The 23,241-nt window shown below is 38.4% G+C and overlaps 1 protein-coding gene across 7 annotated transcripts in view; it reads left to right on the top strand.

Annotated features, from left to right (window-relative positions):
• Positions 1-23,241, top strand: part of LOC124531926 — a 49,927-nt gene that overhangs the window by 21,373 nt on the left and 5,313 nt on the right. For all 7 annotated transcript variants that reach the window (XR_006966614.1, XR_006966613.1, XM_047106501.1 and 4 more), the window contains 3 exons: positions 9,298-9,404; positions 17,349-17,525; positions 17,783-17,980. Coding sequence is in view for 5 of the 7 variants with exons in the window: in XM_047106501.1 (XP_046962457.1) it covers positions 9,298-9,404; positions 17,349-17,525; positions 17,783-17,980 (482 nt within the window). In the remaining 2 variants the exon portion in view is untranslated. The remainder of the gene's footprint in view (positions 1-9,297; positions 9,405-17,348; positions 17,526-17,782; positions 17,981-23,241) is intronic.

The following is a 23,241-nucleotide window of genomic DNA, read 5'->3' as shown; positions in this document are numbered from 1 at the left end:
GGTACTTATAATCGTAAGATAGATTTTTTAACAACAACCCAATAATGCTTGTATAATCCTATTCGAACAAATTATACTTTGATTTTGATTTATAATATAGATTTAGCTAGTATTTTATTGTATAGAATTTTTATAGATAAAAGGTAATAAATACATCTTTTGTTAAATTATTTTTACGCTCACTATAGTGAAATTACTATAAAATTAATAACTTGTATCTCGGTAGGGCCGCAACCACCCAGCACCCTTGTCTGCGCGTATATAAAATATAAATAGATCTTTAAGTTAAAAATTAAAATGCTGTGTTCTTAGGCAGCTTTACTGAGAAACAAAGCGTAAGGCCATTTTATTACTTTTTTTGATAACCACGAAACTAAATCAGTAAATTACAGTAAAAGTCGCTAGTGAATTTTAGAGTATCGAAATAAGATAAAATTAGAGGACGTTATAATTAGAATGTATTTGCAGCTGGTAGTGTAGCTACCTTCCAGTGCTTTAAATTAATCGAGAATTAATAGAGTTAAAACAACATTTCGTACTATTATTGTCATTACACGAGAACGAAACAAATAAGATTCTTGTGTCAGCATTCGCATTCGTTAACTTCGAGTGACTTTAAGTAGGTTATAACGTCATAAGAGTATTCGCCGTAAATTCTAATGGAGCTTAGCGTTGCAACATAGACAAACGCATCAATTTAAAGGTATTTATTTACAACATCGATCGCAAATGTTTTGTATCAGTTTCGCGCCGTAGAATACGTATACCTGTCGCGTGATTTATTTCCGACGAGCGCTAATACCGGTTTTAATATAAATAACGATGACGATAACTTATTACTTCTTTTATTTGGTACTTAATCTGTAAATGAGCCGTCGGCCTGAATGTAATCTAAAATTGATTCGGAGTGTGACACAGTTAGTGCAGCGCACGTAAGGGGAAGTATGATTGCAATACGACCTCTAAGATCACCGCTTACGCCGCAGGTCTTGCGATTTATACACTGCTTTGAATTTCAACAACGATCACGTATCATCCATTGGCTGGTTTATATTTTGCATACCTGTTACAGGGCCACTGGCTAATGATACATTATTAAGATAATATTGAATATATTTTCTAATTCGGGAAAGGTTAGGAAGTGTTATTTCTGATCAAACCGTAGTTCAGTGAGTCGGACTAATTATGAGAATAGATTTGAAGCGAGCAATCATGCATAAATAATTTATTCCTCCATTTTAATTTTATATTATTTTACTGAATACGATAGCTTTTTTTAATTTTTAGTATCTCGACTAATAGTAGGGCGTGATGGAAAAAGATCAAATAATTCGGAAAATAATTTATGCTAACAAACAATTTCCTAACAGTAGGTATCTTAAAATATGTAAGATTAAACAAAAACCAAACAAAAATCCAATAATAAACAATGTAATAATAGCAAGTGGGATCCTAATAATATACCAAACACCGCCTACTGAGATGCGTCGAAAACAACCGAATAATACCCGCGGCGTACATACCTTTCATTTTACAATTCAAGAGAGCTCCTAAGTGTTAACCTGCGATCAAGAATGACCATATTAAAGTTGCATTAAATTCATCCGGTGGTGTGTGGAGCTCGCAGAGAACGCACACACACTATCTTGCTTACGATCTGATGGGATTCGGTCTTCGGTCGCTTGTCTATTGTAGTATCTCCGCAGACCGATAAATGTATCTGTTCGTAGAGCATGGGTATATATGTGGTAACCTTGAAAACTTGCTCAAAGAGAAACTTGTGCCGGCAGTGGTGAAGTTATAACTGTTGGCATGCTTATTGGCAATTATTAGCATAGCTCCCGGTACCATTCCGAGCGCTGCATCGGTGCTATTTCGATTATGAACTTTGCTATGTCTCGCCTCATAAATCTCCAAACTGCGCCAGATGGAGCAATCATTTTTGTTCATATTTAAACTTTAGTCATTTCTTTACGAGACACTAGCTTGTGTCCCGGTTTCGTCCGTATAGTAAAAGTTTATGTGGGACATTTTAATGGTGTTCTTGGGTAAAGCGACACGTTTATCTGAATCAAGATCACAATAACAAACAAGAACACGGATCCGCGTCTTTGCAGCGATTTGTGTTCATTCAAACACCTTCAGATATCTCTGACCTGGCCGTAGCTGTAACTAGCTACTAATGTCAACGATATAGTACAACACAAATAATCTCGAGTGTAAATCAAAACATTTGATTCCGAAATATAAAGCGACATTATTTTTAAACAAATTTAGTGCAAACTATTGTTAATGTCTCACCCAATGATATTCTAATAAACAGATATGTTTTATCCATACTAAACAACAGAAAAAAGTGTGCCGCGCCGGGGACCGTTTATTTTAGTTTATTTTTACATTTCGTTAAGAGTAAAAAGGATAGCTTTATAAAAACAATAAGTAAAAGGGATAACTAGATGTTTTAATTACGCAAAACGTATTACTACGTAATTATGATGTATTATAACGTATTACTACGTAAAACGACTAAAGGCAAACGTCCCAATTAGGACGTTTTCTAGTCTTCACTTTTTGCGCGTTGATAACATATCTGTTTATTACATCATTGGTCTCACCTGTAAAAGAGTGGAACATGAAAAGGAATACATGGACAAACACAATCGCGGTCAATTGTTTTCACAGAGGCATTAGTAGGAGTTATGTTTTGAAGACGAGAAGTTTTCACGGCAGTCAGGAGCCCGGCCGCTGACCTTGAGTTTGAGTAGATTGGGTGTGTTACTGCTCAGAGTGCGTTGCCTGTGTGTGTAGCACTCGGCACTCGGCCCACGCACTGCCGCGCCCTCCCCGCGCCCGGTCACGTCGAGCAGTCAAGTCGACGCTGTGCCCACATTTGCATTGTGGTGCCCATCCAGCTGTGAGTGTCTTGGACTTGCATGGACCTTAAAAGTTTAAATATCTTTTGACACCTTTAAAAAAGCCCCGATCAAGAAGGCGCATGTCTTCTATTATAATTCTCTTTTTCTTTCTCTTTCTAACTATTTAAAGAAATGGTTCTATGACCATAACTCAAAAAATGGTAATAAATATCATGAAATAAGTCTCTCTGGCAAGAAAACAGACTGATGTAATATTACTTCAATGCAAATTACCCCGCAATCATAGACAAGCCTTTCTTACAAATAAAGGGCTTTACATAGTATGTCGGCACATATGTATTCAGTCGCACCGGATACGACTAATGTAAATAAGATAGGTACCTAATGCTTAAATATTTATGAGAATAGTAATCTGATTGAACTAACTCTATTTATTAACCGACTTCATTTACATTATATAAATGTGCTTATGTTTCTCATGGCCCAGGAACTCATATTGACATTTTGTGTTGCAACAAAAAGGTAAAAAATCGCTTTAAAATCAAATAAGCTGATACACCGCAGACGCATTAATAACATTAAATCATTGCAAGCAAACACAAGAGGCCGGAAACCCACATAAAGGTCCATAAACATGTCCGTGGACCGCAGACGCATGGCCACCGCACGGCGGTTCGACGTTTCGTGACTCGCTCCCGTCAACGACGCAATGAATCTTGATCTCCGCTGCACCACGATAACACCCACTGAAATACTTCCACACCATAAACGCCCTTATTCCGTCCACTTAGAGAGTGTTTCGGTTTCCGTCGTTTGCGGCCGCGAGATAAGATCTGAGCGCGAACAGTAAGTTAAGCGAGAATACAGACCTTTCAATTATTCACAAGGAACACTGTTATGGGACATACTTTGACTCTCGATATATCTTTAAAAAAACTTTTTGTCCGAGTCTAATTTGACACTTGGATGGTCAATTGACTTTTCGTTTGGTCCTGTGGGCGCACCGAATGCAATCGCCGTTAAAATTCCCATATACGGGGAGAATACAGTCCGATCCAAGTATAGACATATTAGTAATGTAGCTCTCTCGTCCAGCCCGGTTTCACTCGCGGTCGAGTTGGTTTTGAGCTTTCCTGTATTAATCTAGTTCTATGATACAATTTTTAGACGCATTTTCTATCCAAAGACCAGTCTTCAACTTTTTCTCTTTTTGATGAGGCGGTGAAACTTCGATGCTGTCCACTGTGAGTGACCTACACGCACATTTTCACAACTAAACTTGTTTGAATCATCGGTTTTCATGGATACACCACTAAGAGGTCCCGGCTGAATCGATGCAGATAATGATCATTAGTTTTCTATGTCATCTTGGGGTTGGGCGTTTGTGCTACCGTCGTTACTCCAGACTTTTTCTATACAACAACAACAACAACAGCCTGTAAATTCCCACTGCTGGGCTAAAGGCCTCCTCTCCCTTTGAGGAGAAGGTTTGGAACATATTCCACCACGCTGTTCCAATGCAGTTTGGTGGAATACACATGTGGCAGAATTTCTATGAAATTTGTCACATGCAGGTTTTCTCACGATGTATTCCTTCACCGCTGAGCACGAGATGAATCATAAAGACATGAATCAGCGGTGCTTGTCTGCGTTTGAACCCGCAATCATCGGTTAAGATGCACGCGTTCTAACCACTGGGCCATCTCGACTTTTTCTATAACACGAGTGCTTTAGCTACTTACAATCAGGGTTAAAGTAATGTACATATGTATGTAACGTCCAAAAAGTAAAAGAAAAAATAAGTAATCGATAATAATCCTTTTCGGGTAAGACTGATGTTGAATGGAATCTTTAATTACATTTGAGCAACACGTCATCGTATAATAAGGGTAGTGTTCGCTTTGAAGGATACAAAGGTAAATTGTTGAATCGTCCAATAAGCAAGCAAATAAGACCGCTGAAAACAACAGTAAGCGAAACGCCAGCACAGAGTAATGTAGCGTCAGAGACGGAGCTCGGAGCGAAGTGATTTATTGCTGCCTTAGCGCGCTGATTCAATATTCAGCCGATAGTGGCCGGTTTTTGTGGCTGGGATCCCTCATTGATTGCGTGAATTACGTTGCGATATTTATGTAACTCACAGCGATCCCGCGCCGCACAAGGGCACGATACATATTAACAATATTTGCCCTGTAATGTTCACGTGTAAGGGCAACCACCATTAAGGTTACCAATTAAATTAAACATATGATTATATTTAAATATCAGCTCGCTGCACACGCCGTCTTTACCGCGACCATTTTTATATATTCTCTTTTCCCGCGCTTTTGCGACGCGTGTCACTCGAGATGACAGATGCATAATTACACAGATAATATATATTTATAAAAGACTAACTATGCCGGCGACTATGTACGGGTTTGAATTTCACAAAAAAAAATTGTAGTTACTCCCTATTATATCTGTTATCGGCCAGTGAAAATCCCGTCAAAATCGGTCCAGCCGTTCTTAGATTCTAAGATTAACTGGAACAAACAGACAGTCCGACAAATTTAAAAAAAATGCTATTTTTGTGTATAGACCGTGTATACATACAACAACAACAACAACAACAACAGCCTGTAAATTCCCACTGTTGGGCTAAAGGCCTTCCCTCCCTTTGAGGAGAAGGTTTGGTACATATTCCACCACGCTGTTCCAATGCGGGTTGGTGGAATACACATGAGGCAGAATTTCTATGAAATTTGTCACATGCAGGTTTCCTCACGATGTTTTCCTTCACCGCTGGGCAGGAGATGAATTATAAAGACAAATTAAGCACATGAATCAGCGGTGCTTGCCTGGGTTTGAACCCGCCATCATCGGTTAAGATGCACGCGTTCTAACCACTGGGCCATCTCGCCTCAATGTATACATACATTGAGTAAAAAAGAGCTATTTGAATATTACAAACAGGCACTCCAATTTTATTATATGTATATATATAAATCTAATATTCATTAATATGTAAGTATAGATCTGTGTACACTACAAGCCTGGTACTTTTTAATTCTCAATATATATCTACTTGGTAGTAACGCCATCTCTGCTATACGTATAATGGCCGCCTGTTTGAAATTTAAAAGTGTCCACCTCACCGCGATGGAAATAATCTCACTCTAACGATTTTTTAAGTTATTTTTAACTCTCCGATTAGCGAATTGCGGTTCGATCCCGTTCCTTTAATTTGTTTGACGAGACGAGGGCGGCGTGTCGTGGCTACTTTACCGAGAAGGGGTGATCTAGAGGGCATCCATTTTATTTATGTTTTACATTGCAGTATTCCAAAAATATAAACTATTTATAATATCTATTATACCCTTATTAGTATCGGCTGGTAACTCGTTATTTTTACACGCTTTTCGCTTGACCTTTTTACGTAAGAGGTAAGCGAACGGGCATATAGGCCACCTGGTGGTAAGTAGTCACTGCCACTGTCGTTGGCACCGTAAGAAATATTAAACTAAGAAAAAAATGTTAAATGACGATTCAAAAGTGCTCGTAAAAGCCTACTTGAATAAAGTTTATTTTGATTTGATTTGATATAAGAGATTTTCGGTTATGTCCCTTATGCATGCAGTTCCACTAACTGACCCTTCACACCGTCGACCGGGTGGTACCTTCTCAGACGGTACCACCTACCATTCCTACCACCGAGCACTTGCATCGATGCAACGAAGTATTTGTAGTTAATTATAGTCGATATTAAAATATGTATTTCTTAAAGGACCGGTGCCTTATTATTATTATAAATAATTATTTTTATTTATCACATACCAACGCTTTATTTTCATTTTAAATCAATTCGAATACCTTAAATTATATCGATTTGGCCTATCTTTCGCCGTTGCATGTGTTTAAAAATATAGTTTTGAATTTTCGTTCACGGAGCGTTCCAATAAAGATTTTGTTGTTTTTTTTTAACTAGACTACAATATGTGAACGTAACGTAACATAATAGTTATGAAAATAAATGTAAAACGTTGGAATGGTACAATTATTCATGAATTTCGTTCCGGTTATGCAAAGTGTAGTTATAATATTACGTTAATTATTGTTTTTATTAAACGTGTTTGTTGTTTGGAGTATCTAAATTGTAACTCATTTATCAATTTCGAATAAAAATATACGTCGCGGTAAATTTACTTTCTAGTTCATTAAAGTTTATATATGTGCTTATCCAGTTACGTTTAATCATTTACTACACAAATATAATAAACAAAAACATCTTATTTCGAAAAGTACCACTTAATATTACACCATATAATATTAATGTTTTGTAACTTATTCGACCACGCTGCTCCAATGCGTTGGATTTTACTATGGACATTTATTAAGAACACAAATTATGAAAATTAAATTCAATCGTACGAAACCCACTATCATCGATTAAAATTCACACGAAAACGAGACAACATCTCATAATGAAAAATGAAAACTAATGAATTTTCTACATCGACTCAGCCGGGAATCGAACCCGGGACCTCGGAGTGGCGTACCCATGAAAACCGGTGTACACACCACTGGAGCAAGGAGGTCGTCGAGTTTAAATATATCACAAAACGCTTGCAGTCTGGAAGTCAATTACTTATCTTTATTGCGTTCGCGATGGATGGTGTTCTTAGCGCTACCTAAAAACTTTTCAACTTATGAATCACGACCGACGACCGTTTTAAAATAGAATTTCGTGCCAAGAAGGGAATTTTCGCAATAATGATAATCTCACTTAATAACTGCGCAGAATTAAAAGGTTCGCTCGCTATCATAGAACCCTTTAAATTGAAGTTGACCTGCTTTTTAAAAATTAAGGCACCCGAGCCGGCATTTCGTAAATTCACTCGAATTAAGATAATGTGATAGTTTAAAAGGATGCATTTTATTCGTTAGCGTCATACGAAATACAAAATTTTAAGTTTCGAGATTTGTATTTTAAATCTACGCTTTACATCATTTAAAACTGCCGCCATGCTGCAATATATGTATAGATAATCATATATACCCAAAATCGATGTCTATCCATATTGTCAATAAATACAATTTTGGAAATAATCACATTATGGCAAAACCACTGTTTGATTTTGTCTTTACAAATACACAAGATGGTTAGAAATAACGTAGAATCTATATCCATTTTCCAAAGTCGATATGAAATAAAATTATACTTTTTTTTTTCTAATGTCACTTTGATTGTAATAAAGACCGAGTTTTTGCTGTAATTTCGAGCCCTGACTACATCTTGTATGCTATGATCGGGTGCATCGCTCCACTCGTTATTGCACCGTTTCTACAGTAGAGCAAATTTTAGTATTTTGTCTTACGTGTGTTATGCGCCTGAAGCGCGACTCTGCCCGGAATACTTCCGCTAAACTCGAGACGAATTATCTAAAGTTGCACGTTGCGTCACGGCGGGATGTCGGTTAGCAAGGTGTCGCCGCGCCCCGTAGTCTGCGGGCTCCAGCCGACACAAGTTCAAGTCCACCCCTCCGCCCCGAGACTCGCCCCCCACCCCCTATTCCTGCCTGTTAGTACACTGCATCGCTAATTTTGTACTTTTCATACATTGTCATGCGTTTTTGGGTCACAGACGGTTGCTGACTAAGACTGCGTGCTATCCACCCTTTATGTTATTATAAAACCTTTTAGATGAGGATTCTATAGTCACTGGCCTGAATGAAAGCGATAGGTACGTAGGGGAGGCGTTTGTAGTGGTTTATTGAGGATTCCGTTTTACGTAACATGATAAGGGAACGGTGGGCACCTTTCCCTTATAACGCAGTGCATTTGAAATCGTGTGGATTACAATAACGACACACTAGGAAATATAAAAATGATATATTTATTTTCGTCTTCTTGTCTATTGATTGTCTTCCTCGCGAGCCACACCGCCTGTGAACCCGAATCTTGTGATTGTATTAATAAAAGAAAAATCATTTGATAGGAAAAATCCACATCCGTAGCCCCTAATTTTCCACTCTCGTTGAGTAAGGATATTATTTACTTGTTGTTTGTTTTTCTACCTCGATATTAAATTGCTTTCAGTGTTCTACGTCTAATAATAATAAAGAATATTAAATATTTTTGGGGACAATGTACAGTCAGAGTGAGAAAACCTTCGTCAGTTATCAAATTCATTCCTTTATCAAGTCTTAAAGTCTAGTACCTTTTGAATCTAAACATCAAATCATTGCGACCCAATATGTCATTCTCGATCGGTAAACTAGATTATCGCTCATGCTGAACGAAAATAGATCTTAAGGTGACGAACCTTTTCTTACCCTGACTGTACTTCAAAAATTTGGTTAAAAAGAGTATTCAATTTTGATGTAATTATATTCGGTTTTTGTTTGTGATATTGTTCAACTGAAATATGTTTTTGTGCTAGGTATGGGTGGTGAAGCATGTGCCTGCGCGCCTGTCCCGCCGCGACCGCTCGCTGCGCCGGAGCCTGACCAGCTATACGATCACCATTCTTCGGAGGAAGAACTAGAGGTGATTACCATCATTCCAAACATAATCAGTTATAGTACGACACAACTTAGATGTCACATCGGCAAAATTCGTAAAACCGATCACATCCGAATTAAGTACGCTATACCAAATTATCAATATTTATTTATATATATATATATGATCTTTGCACAAACGTAATAACTTGTAATATCATATGACCTAATATATTCGTCAATTTGACACGTGGATTTACATGCACTTGCTTTCTCTGAGGCGGGAATCTATAGCGACGAATAGCGTCGAATGGCGCGATAGGGAGTTATTTCTATTGGTTGTATAAATCGGCAGTAATCGGTTTTAATTTCATTCCATTGCGTTTTCCGATGCTACATCTAATTTGTGTCCTACTATACGTCATATCAAAGTTGTTGCAATGTCTGAAGCTTTTATTTGTGTATTGCTAAATCGCAGCCTTAGTGCTGAAAAAGTGTGTGTGCTCCTCTATATCATTTAAATGTTATAATAATTATATGCGATTTCGATTATATTCCGATCCGAATTAGATACCATCTGACGTCGCGCTCAGCATAGGAATATGGCTTGTCGTCGATTTAGTTATATTCGGTTACGAACGTCGCAACAAATGTGTACGACATGTTATTTCAGTCATACTTATTAAATAATTATTTATGGTTATAATTAATTTACGCGTGCCTCGATAAGGAGAACTCCGTATTCGCTATATCTCATGTCCGAACGTTACCCGTGCCTCTAGTGTAGCAACACTTTGCAACACATCTACGATTAGAAAATTACGATGAGTTAATAGTAATAAGTCATAGCGACTCACCGACATACCGGTCAAAATAGCTACAAATCGAAATAAATATCGAATAGTATAAACAAACACACATAAACAAATGATTTATCAAAATACCCCAGCGATCCTTCGTCTGCTAAAAATATCAGATCTAAGCGAATTTAAACAAGCTTACCAGTGCACTTTTGTCATTGATCATTTTTGCATGTACAATTATCACAGATGTTAATGCCACTAAATTAATATTTTAATTATTAATAAAATATTTTTTTTATCCTCGATCCGATGAATTCCTTCGTAAACGTCATATATGTACAACCTTTGAAAGTTACATTATGTTTTAAATTTTAATACAATGTTTGCACTTCTGAATTGTACCTCATCGACAATTTTGCAATCCGTAAGATATACAAATCGTTTCTGAAATATCTGTACAATTATATATATTTTATTTAAATGTCATGAAGTTATCGTAAATATACGTTTATTATTAGTTGAGTTAAGGAAATTATTATGTAAACAAAGTTATCTTTGAACATCCTCTTAACTTGAATGCAACGCCACACAAACTCCACTCATCATTTCATTGGTTAGTTTTCCCTGTTACAACATTTACGACCTAAGAAATGTATATAATTCGAATCAAACGTAGTGTGAATATGAACCAGACGTTAACGCATTTCTTTTTTTTGCTATAAATTGGCGGACGAGCGTATGGGTCATCTGATGGTAAGTGGTCACCACCATCCATAAACAAAGGCGTTGTAAGAAACGTTAACCACTCCTTTCATCGCTATTGCGCCAACAACCTTGGTAACTAACATGTTATTCCCTGAAACCGGAACACAACAATACCAAGAACTGTTTTTTGACGGTAGATTATCTGATGTGTGGATGGTACCTACCTAGACAAGCTTGAACAAAGCCCTACCACCGTTCGTATTATATTCGTGCATAAAATTTACTTTTAATAAAATATAGGTACTCATCGACACAGATAATATAATTAGCCCGCACGATGCAATAATGAATTCCGTTAAGACTTGAGTGTGTTTCGCGCCGAGCCGTTCGTGTCGCGCCTTGTCAATGTGATCAATACACAGGAGGGGTTGCACCGCCGGCAAGACAATTGTTGCCGACACAGAATTGCTGATGCGGTAATTGGCCGACTCGCCGACCACCCGTGCCGCGCTCGTTATGCTCACCACTTTTACCGACCGACGGTCCTCATACCGGAATAAATTTACGTTTGATCTACTACGACATTAAATTTGTAAAATTGCTTTATTGATATTATAAGGTGAGGCCTGATGCGTTAAAGATCTATGTGTTGAATATTTCATGTTTCTAATCGAAGTAATGTTTTTCTACCGACATTGATTCTGAACCTGTTAACTCGTAAGCATGCTAATATTGGTCCCTTTACACATCTGTCATCGGAACAGAATTGCGGACCGCCGGAGCCGAGTCGGTTATATCTCTCGACGACAACCGGCCGACTCCTCACGAGTCTCACGGCGCATTAATTCTCAACGACACACCGCAACTAAATTACACCGTCGCCTCTTCCTCTCGCCGCCCCCTCCCCTCCCCCCGTCGACCCACCCCTTTCCACGTCAAGGGAACTATTATGCGGAGACTTGGCATCCGTACTATACACTTCCTGAGGCAGAGGCAATTCGAAGGGCAGCACTGTAATCAACCCCCTGAAAACCGTGTTAGGAAACATCCCCGTGCTTTAACTAATTCTTGCGACGTGACCATATGTTATGAACAAATTGATGCATGGTGCAATTAAGTTAATAGTCTTCCTTTAATTTAAGGAAATGTTTACAGCTTTCAAAGGATGATATTAATATTGAAGTAGTAGTAACTTCCCCTCAATTAACCATAACGCCAAAGAAACCAAATAATGTGCAATGTGTGCATAAATTATAAATATATTATCTTTTTATATTATTGTAGGCGGATGAGCTAATAGGCATAAGCATTGGAGCTGTAAAAAGTATTAATCATTTCTCAAATCCCAATGTTCCACTTAAGGGACCTAAGATGTTATGTCCCTTGTATCCGTATTTGTAGATATCCAGCTCAAACGCTCACTATCTAATGATTTTTTAAATCAAAATACATCAATACTATTGTGATTTGATAAAATATCTGTACTCAACCAAATTGGATAAAGTCCGACCAAAAAATAACATAGTTACAATTTGAATAGTACCTCATAAAAGTAGTAAAAAAAATTCTGCCTTATTTAGCGACTGCGATAGAAATTTAATTATATAATAAGTGTCCTAAAAAAATTATTACAAAGAATTGAAAATAGAAAAAAAAATGAAGGATCGTAATTAGTATTAAGTTGCCGAACAATTTGAGAACAAAAAATGTTTACCCATGTTACGTAAAGAGATTAAAATATCACGAAAGGTGAACGCCCTCCGGCTGCGGGTAGCAAAAATTAGTAGACGAACAAAAACCTTATACGTATGAGCTGTTCACACGCTGGCGACTGAGCAGCTATTTCTTGAACTGCGACTCCCCACGACGGCCGACGCCGTACAAATAGTTTTTGTTACGAAATACAAATAGTTTTCATTTGAACTCATTTACTTTTGATGCAATTATGAAGCGACGCAAAGCAGAACACTTACTGGTTTGTTAATTTATTTGTGTTAAAAAAACTAACAGATTATCGATATTTGCTGTGTATAAAGTAAGGAAAAATTGGATGCTCAATCGCTGGGCTAAAGCACCCTCTCTCCCTTAAGAATTAATAGAAATAATGTTTTGTAATTATGCTTTACCTTAAAAAAATGTTTGATTAGTAAAAGGCAACATTATAGCTCTGAAAACACGACCCTCATCGTTGAAGCAAATGCCCATTGGCCCCGAGGTCCGAGGTGTAAATCGAGTTTATTAACGAATGAAACTATTATTTTCAATGAACTTTTCGGCGTCTATAAATACTTTCACTTTGAAATTTGCTTTACTTGGTAACACCGCCAAACACTAATACTCTGTGTTACCAGAAGGGCAAATGAGCCAATAGGACTACAGCCACGAGGGATAAACATCTTGTTGTCAAGGTTATTGATGATCTAAATGATGATTAGTATTTGTGACATCGGATGAAGAAAACCTAAGTGTTAGGTAAGAATAGGAGAATAGGGTCCTACACTATAGGACCTAGAAGAATACGAATTCATTAATTAACAGATGACTAGATAGAGTACATAAATGGGAGAGAAAATCACTGCACTGACCCCGAATAAATGGGATAAGGGCAAACGAATAAGGAATTAATGAATGATGAGGGTGTAATGAGTGTACTCTGTCACGTGACACGCTCTGATAGATCCTGTAGGCACTCCTGTCAGGTTTCGGTATCGCCATGGTCATACTCGTCTAATAGGCTACTATACTTCGTGAGAGAACCTGACAAATAGTAACCTTGTCATATTCAACATTATTACTTATTAATTTATATTAATTCCTCAGTTATATGACAGCTATAAATTAATTAATCTTTAACAAAAGAGTAAATTTTAATATTAAGTACAAAATAAAGTCAGAATGTTATTACACGTACTTTATTCAAGTGTTACCAGCTCTTCTGAAACGTCGCTTAATAAGATTATCGTTTGAATTAAATATGAAGCTAGCACATGTTCGTATTGTATACTGAAACCGAGCAAGAAACTCAGTAGATTCTAATTTGTATAAAAGCGCATTTTAAGCGTCGGTAGCGCAGCGGTGTGTGAACTGCCTACCTATGTACATAAGTCAACATTCGATCTCTTTAGGCTGACGTCGTCCTCGCTCCAGAGGCCTGATACGAGTGAGTTCAAATGTAATCACACCATTCCCACTTTTGAAGCGACTCCAAAAAGGAGCAGGTTATCAATTCACCTTTTTTTTCTCAAATATGAACGTGCAGTGCGTTAGTGCCTACAATTTATGCAACGAGTATAATGTATCATCAGCATTATCATTACATAGTATAAAACAAAGTCACATACTGCTGCCTGTCCCTATGTATGCTTAGATCTTTAAAATTACTCGACGTATTTTGATGCAGTTTTTCTAAAAGACAGAATGATTCGAGTGGATGGTTTTTGTGCATATGACAAAGACAGTATAGAAATGAAACTGATACTTTTAGGAGTTTCTTGGGATGTCGTAAATAAAAAAAAATCTGTAGTATATTTTTGCACCCTAGCTAAGCCGGGGCTAGTGAATATATTGTATGAATTTGGCACGTGTTTGTATGATTTTGTATGTCTGTTGGATGTGTAATCAAGAAGTACTTACTAAAATACTTAAATAGGTATAGCACCTCACAGTAAGTCGCAGGAGTAACGTCTGTCGTGTTGTTTGTGTGTGTGTGTGGGTGGGAGCGTCTTACCCATTGTTACTACATTTCAAGAGAGTTGCCGCACGCAACGAGCCTTCGCGCGTCGCTACTCGCTTTGTACCTGACAGTTACTCCAGCCACTTGTGTGTCTGTGTGTGTCTACGACGGCGGGTTTTACTACACCGCCCGTGGATTCTTCCCGTTTAAAGAATTATATTATTCCTTATCATTATCAATACATTATAAAGCAAAGTTCCTTACTGCCGTCTGCCCCTATGTATGCTTAGATCTTTAAATTTACGCAAAGGATTTTGATGAGTAGAGTGACTCGAGAGGAAGGTTTTTGTGTATAATACGTGGACAATTTAGTAAAGAGAAAGTTTAGACATTCTCTACTACATATAGTATCAGCATTGCACCCGTGTGGAGCCAGGTTGGGTCGCTAGTTTAAGATAAGTAACATATACAAAGAGTTGATCCCAGTAAAAATATGCGTACAGAAAACGAAAGAGGATGTAAAGTATTAGTAATTTAGTATTTGTAAAATGTATGCTTGAGTAACAAATCCCATCGAAGAGCGAGTTACAGAGAAATAGCACTAATAAACAAAACTGGCAAAATAAAAAAATGACCTTGGCCTCAGTTAGTAAATAGTGTTCGATGTTATCACAAACAGCTTAATAGTACGGCTCTGTGACTTTTGTTAAGGTTGTATCCGGAGTCGTACAAAATCGACTAACATAGAAATTGCATCGTTGATAATGTTTTAATAGTTTCCAAGCCATACAAGATTAGTCTGAATAAATCTAGGCGGATATAAATAAAGCGCTGCTTTAGTGCTGAGTTGTTAGCCACAGATCTAAGTAACATTGAGCCGGTCCCGGCTTGCACCCGACACAGCTGTATACTTCAAACAGCGCGCTTCCCTGCTCTACCGTTCTTCATCTTCATTCCGAGCTATTGCGTTCGTTTTGTTGGAATGAGACAAAACAGTGAAGGTTTTCCCTTTTTCGTCTGCCTCCTACATAGCATTTGTTTATCTTGCGCTTGGCTGGAAATTAGAAATTCTTTTGTTTGTGCCATGTTTTAATTGTAAGGAGTAAACGGACAATAGGTTCCTTATGAAAGCAGTGGATCGTGTGATGTAATGCGGCACTCGCTCTCGCCGTGCCTCGGTTGCGTTCCCCATCCTTTCCGAGGCATCTTTCGCGCTTCATACGTACCTATGGCTTGTTACTATATCATAGAAAACCCCACAGTAACTTTTATTTTATATCTTTGGTATATGATTTTAATGTAAATCTATCTATCTATACAAATAATGGAAATTAGTTTTTCAATGCAACATAAATAACAAAATGAAATAATAACAGCGATCGTCACCGCCACAGTCCTCCGGCAGGACCGAATACCGAGTTCATCTCGTCTATTCCAGCAATTTCACGTTACTCATTTTATTTAGCGCATCAAAGAGCTCTCAAAGTCATTCAATTTGAGCCGGCAACGTATATAGGCACGGGTAATTTTTAGCTAACTAAAATTTGCAGCGAGATTAGTGTAGTCGGATGATCTCTTTGTGTTCCACTGAACCGTGATATTCGGGCGGCCGAGACGCGCCGCGTCGCGACGCTTCGCCGCCTACAGCTATCCCTGATCTATAGCGCACGGGGCGAGCGGCTCCGCTGCAAATTACTGAAGTTTTACTCGACTCGCTCTTAATTTCACTACGTCAATACGCGATCGGTAAATATATACCACGGCTATACGGCGCATCGAAACTCCGTGCTCGACGCCAACGCTAACGCTGGGCTTCAATAACGTAATTATATATTTATCTCGGCGTCGTTTACCGATGGATACTTTAGAGACTCTAAAAGGAAATACTCGTGATCCATAAAACGCTTATGACACGCCAGTAAAAGGGCGCGATAGGTACTAAACGTCATCATAACCGTTAAAACACGAGATCGAAAAAGGTTTGATCAGCTTTATCAGCAGTTAAGCGCGCCCATAATCGCCTAGTAATTTATGCGATTCCATTAAACCCCATCCAGCGTCGGCCGGGAGCGAGGCGCTGCAAAGGCTGTGTGGTTTTTTTCGCATGGACTTTCGCATCCATAATAAATGAGCGGCCGGCCGCAGCATTAGGCCGTCGTTTTCGCCAGCCATTGCCAGCTGTTTTTTTTCTTCGTGGGGGGGTGTGTGGCGTGGAGGGGGACAACTCCGGCCATTAATTCAACCGTGTAATGACGCGACGCTTTGATGGACGAGAATTGCGAGTTCTGCAATTACATGCTGAAATATTCAGCGAAGACGTCGCGGGCCGAGCGCCCGCCTTTAACTACCGCGCTTTTCTTTCCTTTCTGCCGCGGCCCCTCCCCCCACCCGCCGGCCCGCGCCCCCCTAGCTAGCGAAACAACTCTCCTTCATTCACGACGGCATTGCATCGACTCGAGGGACCATTTTTTGTTGTCGGACCGCATCCCGTTACGAGAGCTTCGCTTCGGTCTGCTCTCTAGATTATTCGTTCTCGTGTGCCCAGCCTTGCGTCTAGATAACACTCGACCGATCGCGTACGTACAACGTAACGTAGCGATCGCACCCGTTTACCTGTCCTTGTTTAATTATTTTAATTGCATGGCTTAATGTCTCATTACATTCCGATGCAAACGCTGATCCGCCCGATGACTCGTGTCCGACACAAGCGAGTGCTTAAAGCGTCAGATGATCGCATGGCCTCGCTGGCACACGACACTCAGTAAGCACGACGAAGGCACGAATGAGAAGTGACAGGAGACTGGTGCAGGTCATCAATGGAAGCCCTGCGGGGTCCTCGACTGTGGCGGCGAGAGGCGAAGGCCGGCGGAGGGGCGCCTCGTCACCGGCACGTACAGCACCAGAGAAGCGACGCTGGCCAGCGGAACCCTACCTCGATGACGAGCTCGCTGCGAGGGCGCCTTCCTCGGACGACGACGACACAAAGGTTCGCCATCTAACTTCCTTCATCGCATGGACTAACCGTGCATTCCCAATAGAAATATGAGATCACAGGCACAGGGGCGCTCTTATGTGACGCCTCTGATAAAACTTGTCTAATAAAAGCAATCCATCACCATCACTACCGTCAAATAAAAAATATCGAGTCAGCTTATTTCGTCCACTTAGTTCGGGACGTTAGCGGGCTGTCATTTCATGTACCGTGTGACGTGGTAGCAACGAATGTGCTTATCGGTATTGCAGGTGGAGACCCCGGTGCGGTTCCGCACGTCGCCGCCGCTGGAGGCGCTGAAGCCCCGGCGCGCGGTGGGCGGCGCGGGCGCGGCGGGCGACGGCTGCGCGTGCGCCGGCCGCGCGCCCGTGTCGCCGCGCCGGCGCCGCCTGCCGCTGCCGCCGCCGCGCCGGCACCGGCCCGCGCTAGACTTCGATAAGATGCAGCAGGTACGGTGCGCCTCGATGGGTACTATACTATATCGTTAGTGAGATCCGAGTCTTACTCTGATAAATATAGAAATATAGCAGGCTCTCGCGAGGCGGTAATATTTGACTCTTGAACGGATTCATTATGAGAGATAATTCAAGCACATTTCGCAGCCTCCGATTGCAATAGAACACGTGTGCCAGCGTGAGTAATACGAGCACGATTCACGCGGAGATTACATTTATTTATTTGCGAATTAAATTTAAATAAATATTTGTTTATATTTTAAATACTTAACTAAAATTTTATCAATTTATTTCACTGGCAGTACGTGTATGTACCTGAATACCGCCACAGATTCAGAATCTGAAACTCAATTATGGATATTAGTATTCAAAAAAGACATGGTAGATTTTTTTTGAAGTTGGTGTTTTTTTCCGTCAATTCTTAATTAAACTGCTGCCACTAAACTGAAGTAACTATTAAGTAAATTGAAGTAACTCTGCGGTCATATCGCTATGTTTATATCTAATTAAATACAAAAATAAGCGTAAATAAAAATTCCCGATACACGTCTGTGTTATGGGTGCGCGGGGAGGGCGGCGGGCGCGGGGCGCGCGTCGGGCCTACACAAGTGCAGTGCATGATGCCGCATAATGAGCTAGCATATGCACTGTGTTCCCACGCCGCCGACACTGGCTTCTGCCGGGAGGACCAGTGTTTGTAGGCACACCGGACGCCCGGCGCGTATAAATCTCAACTCGGAAATTTATTATTTTTGTTCTTTTATATAATTATCGAGATACAATATTAAATATGAATCCGAACTTGTTGATTTAATTGTCACAATGAAAGGTTGGAGAATAAAGTAGTTAAACCTCGATCAGTCAGTTGTCTTCTAATTGGTACGATGGCTGAATTCGATTTTCAAACCCTTGGCACAGTGGAGCATGTAGGCAGGCAGACATTCATTTGATCAAACACTGCAAAATCACGAACTTTGTCAAAATTTGTGTATAAAAATGTTAATACTGTAATTTATATGAATATTGCAGCTGTATTATTTACATATTAAGTAAATATCATAACAAGAAAATAATCATTTGATAAATAGTAAAATATAGGTATGTAAAACATGTTTGCTATTAAACTATATAATAATGAAACTGCCCAATTAACGTACGATATAATCTGGTTACTTTGCAATGCTTTTTAGTCAAAAAGACATCCAAATGTATTTATATTCAGTCAAATAACGATAAATATAGATAAATGTGTCGTTATTTCAAATACGAATTGCTCGCTTATCAGATTTATAGAACCGCTAATGCAGGAAACAGGATAATATCAATAATATTCCGCGCAACCCGACTCTGCGTCTGGTGGCTTAGGAAACTGTTACACTGTTTACAAAACCTGTGTCTAATGTTATGCTAAGTCGTATTACGTTTACGTTAGTCGGTTGCACACAACCCATTTAATTTCGGAAGTCTTAAATTATGTCAATACTGTTTTACACAATCTCTTAAACTAATTCGATTAGACTTAAAGACTAGTTAGGCTTATGAGGACTTTTGAATGTTTAATTATTTATTTATTTTTATTATTTTATGGAATAGGTTGGCGGACGAGCATATGAGCCACCTGATGGTAATGGTCATCATCACCCATAGATAATGACGCTGTTATAAATATTAACTATTCCTTACATCGTCAATGCGCCACCAACCTTGGGAACTAAGATGCTATGTCCCTTGTGCCTGTAGTTACATTGGCTCACTCACCCTTTAAACCGGAACACAAGAACACAAGAATACTGCGTATTGTTGTTTAGCGTTAGAATGCCTGATGAGTGGGTGGTACCTACCCAGGCGGGCTTGCACAAAGCCCTACCACCAAGTAAAAAGTATTTAAAAGATTCCTTCATATAACAATATAATCAATAAAGTCTATTTATTTCATTTAGGATCAACATGAAATAATTTTAAAAACCAATCCAAATCTAACATATACTCTCTACATTTACGCTCAGCCTATCAAATTCAAAATAAAATGAATTACAGTATTAGACATAAGTCGCACTCGCAGATAGTAACTGTAATAATAGTAAGAACTGATAGAGAAAATACAAATTAGTAAACAATTCAATAATACAAAGGCTTAGTACACGTTATAAAAATAGGAACAGGTCAGATAATTTAATATCAGACACAACATTTTCGCAATCTCACTTGATAGTGTATCGATATACAATTTATCATGTAAATAATTAAATCGTTTCAGTATTATATTTATCGAAGTAAGGAGACCTAAGTTTGACTTATTGGTGGAATTTGAGGTCTGCGCGTCACAACGATTGATTCTTGACACTAAAGGTCAACTTCCGAAACTAAATTGTAATCAACTCTACTAACAGAAATAATCTTTAAAAATATCGGTAAAGATTACATGAACTAGGATTCGTGAATACTCATATTAGGATAAATAAATATAATAATATATTTCTAACTAGTAGTCTCATGTGTCTTCGCTCATGTTTTAGGGTATTGGTTGTCATGTAGCCTCTGTTCTTTATTGGAGTTCAAGTTTGCTTCATACCAAATTTTATCAAATTCGGTTCAACGATTTGGTCGTGAAAGAGCGGCAGATAGACAAACAACGTTACTTTCACATTTATAATATAAATATAGATTATTAAAAATAGATTCTACTTAACTCCTTATATGTACTTTAATATTACTTCCTATTTCATTTATTTCGAACGTCCCAACGTAATAGTCCGGCTTGCAAGTAACGATTGCTCAATCGCGTTCGTCTAGAACGATTGACTGCAACATCATTCCCACCAAGACGGTACGCGGTACTATTCATATTGCCCGAAAACATGAGAACGGAAAGTTTATTTAGACTTGAGTTTCGAAATTGTGTACGATATAATTGGCGCCGATGTCAGACCGATGCCCATTACAATATTCCAAAGCCATAGACTCGTTATGTATTTAGATTAAAGACAAGAGCCTTATAAAGACAAGGTTGTAACTTATGTTTATACGTTGTATATTTTGGAAGTGAAGTTTCTTACTTTTCTCAAACCTTCCTACAAGAAATGATTTTTTTTGGAAACATTAAGTCCATTACATTGCGTTACATAAGAGACTCCTCTTACATTATACTTACAACGCAGAAAAACAGAGTTCTATATATTGTAAAGTTTACCTTCTATCACGTGTACAGTACTCAAGCGCGATTCTCTTTGCGAGATAACGCCTATTATGTCAACATAATGGATGAAAGAATCTCGCCGGCCATCTTTAGCGAAGAAAACATTAAAAACTACAAGAGATTCATAAATCTTCAAAATGTCCACAGATGATATTTGCGGATTTAAAAATACAGTTTTATTTTAATTTTAAATAAAAAATAACAATATTAAGAGAGTATTATTTCGCTCAATGTAAACCAAGCTTTAAGGACAATAATGATCAGATTGATGTAACTTAAAAATGCATCAGGTAATTGCTCTTTGATTGTCGCAATTTGCATTTATAAGAATAATTGCGCCCTAAACGCGAAAACTTGTTAATTGCACGTATATACTTCGCGATAATCATTGTTTCCTTGTGGCAGGATTTTAAAACGAATTGACTTTATAACCTCAATCTATACATATAATAAAATTGGAGTTTTACAATTTGTCTGACTGTTTGTTTTTCTTGTCCGTTGAAACACCTGGACCGATTTTGATGGGACCTTCACTGGCAGATTACTGATATAATAAGGAGTAACTAAGGCTACAATAATATATTATTTTTGTTAAATTCAAAGTCGTACAAGGTCGCGGGCACGGCTAGTATATTTATAAAGTGCAATCTCGTAATATGTACATACATATACAATATGATTACATCCAAGAAGGCTCTTACGAGTCATTTTACAAGATTAATATTGTGTTACCGATAAGTATATTGCGTTCTGAGACATGAGAAATAAGAAAAATACATCGTCGGCCATTTCTTATACCTAGACATTCTTTAAGTTGATATCCTCGACTGTAAAATTAAACGTATCTGATATTACTGAGAGGCGAGGTGGTCCGGTGGCTAAATCGTGGTAAGCACCACACGGCTTTCTTGTGTGTTGATCTGATGGCTGGATTTGACACACAACAACAACAACAACAGCCTGTAAATTCCCACTGCTGGGCTAAAGGCCTCCTCTCTCTTTGAGGAGAATGTTTTTGGAACATATTCCACCCTGTTCCATTGCGGGTTGGTGGAATACACATGTGGCAGAATTTCTATGAAATTTGTCACATGCTGGTTTCCTCGCGATGTTTTCCTTCACCGCTGAGCACGAGATGAATTATAAAGACAAATTAAGCACATGAAACTGCGGTGCCTGGGTTTGAACCCGCAATCATCGGTTAATATGCACGCGTTCTAACCACTGGGCCATCTCGACTCGGATTTGACATCATGTGTGTTAATTATTTGTCTCCTCACATTCTATGAATTTGCAAAAAAAAATTTATTATATAAAACTTAAATAATACAAACGAAACTGCTTTTCATTTATAGGGTTTATTTTCGAAGTACCTGCATTTCTTAGGTTATATCAAAAATGTCGATATTAAATAATAAGATTAATGTATTTGTTGTATATTTTTTGCGATTCAAACATATTATATCATCGTTATCAACATAGTACGAGAGAATTCTCGGCTGGGAGACTAGCGAACGCTGACAGAGCTATACGAGACAAGGAGTATGTACAAGCAATGTTTGCCATGTCATATTATATCTGCCTTTTTATAGATAAGCTTAGGTACGGTTTTTATGTTCAAAAAATGCGGAGGTAAACTATGATTTTACTTAAACTAATTACTAATTAGTCGCAGATAATTAATCGTTTTTAAATCTGTTTCTTTACCTATTTAAAAATGTTCAAATACACTTTGCAACTTGGCCATAGAGTTTTAGAGATATTACAAAATGTTTGAACAAAATAGAAAAAAGATACAGCTAGAGCGTTTGTGATGTTGTAAGCAGTTACAGTACGGGCGGATTGATCGTTCGGGACGATACCGATCGTAAATGTATTAATATAACAATTATTTACAACGATAAATACTGAAAAAAAAAACAAAACCGTTTGGAATGGTGGCGAGAATGCCAGTAGCATTTCACTGCATCGCAATTCCGATCCTCTGGGCGAAAAATAAATCCTGTCTGACATATTTGTTTATGCCTCATTCTCAAAAAATCTGTCCCGGGGGATTATT

Source organism: Vanessa cardui, chromosome 8, assembly GCF_905220365.1.
Source record: "Vanessa cardui chromosome 8, ilVanCard2.1, whole genome shotgun sequence".
Classification (NCBI taxonomy): Eukaryota; Metazoa; Arthropoda; class Insecta; order Lepidoptera; family Nymphalidae; genus Vanessa; species Vanessa cardui.
This window is presented reverse-complemented; position numbering and strand designations above follow the sequence as displayed.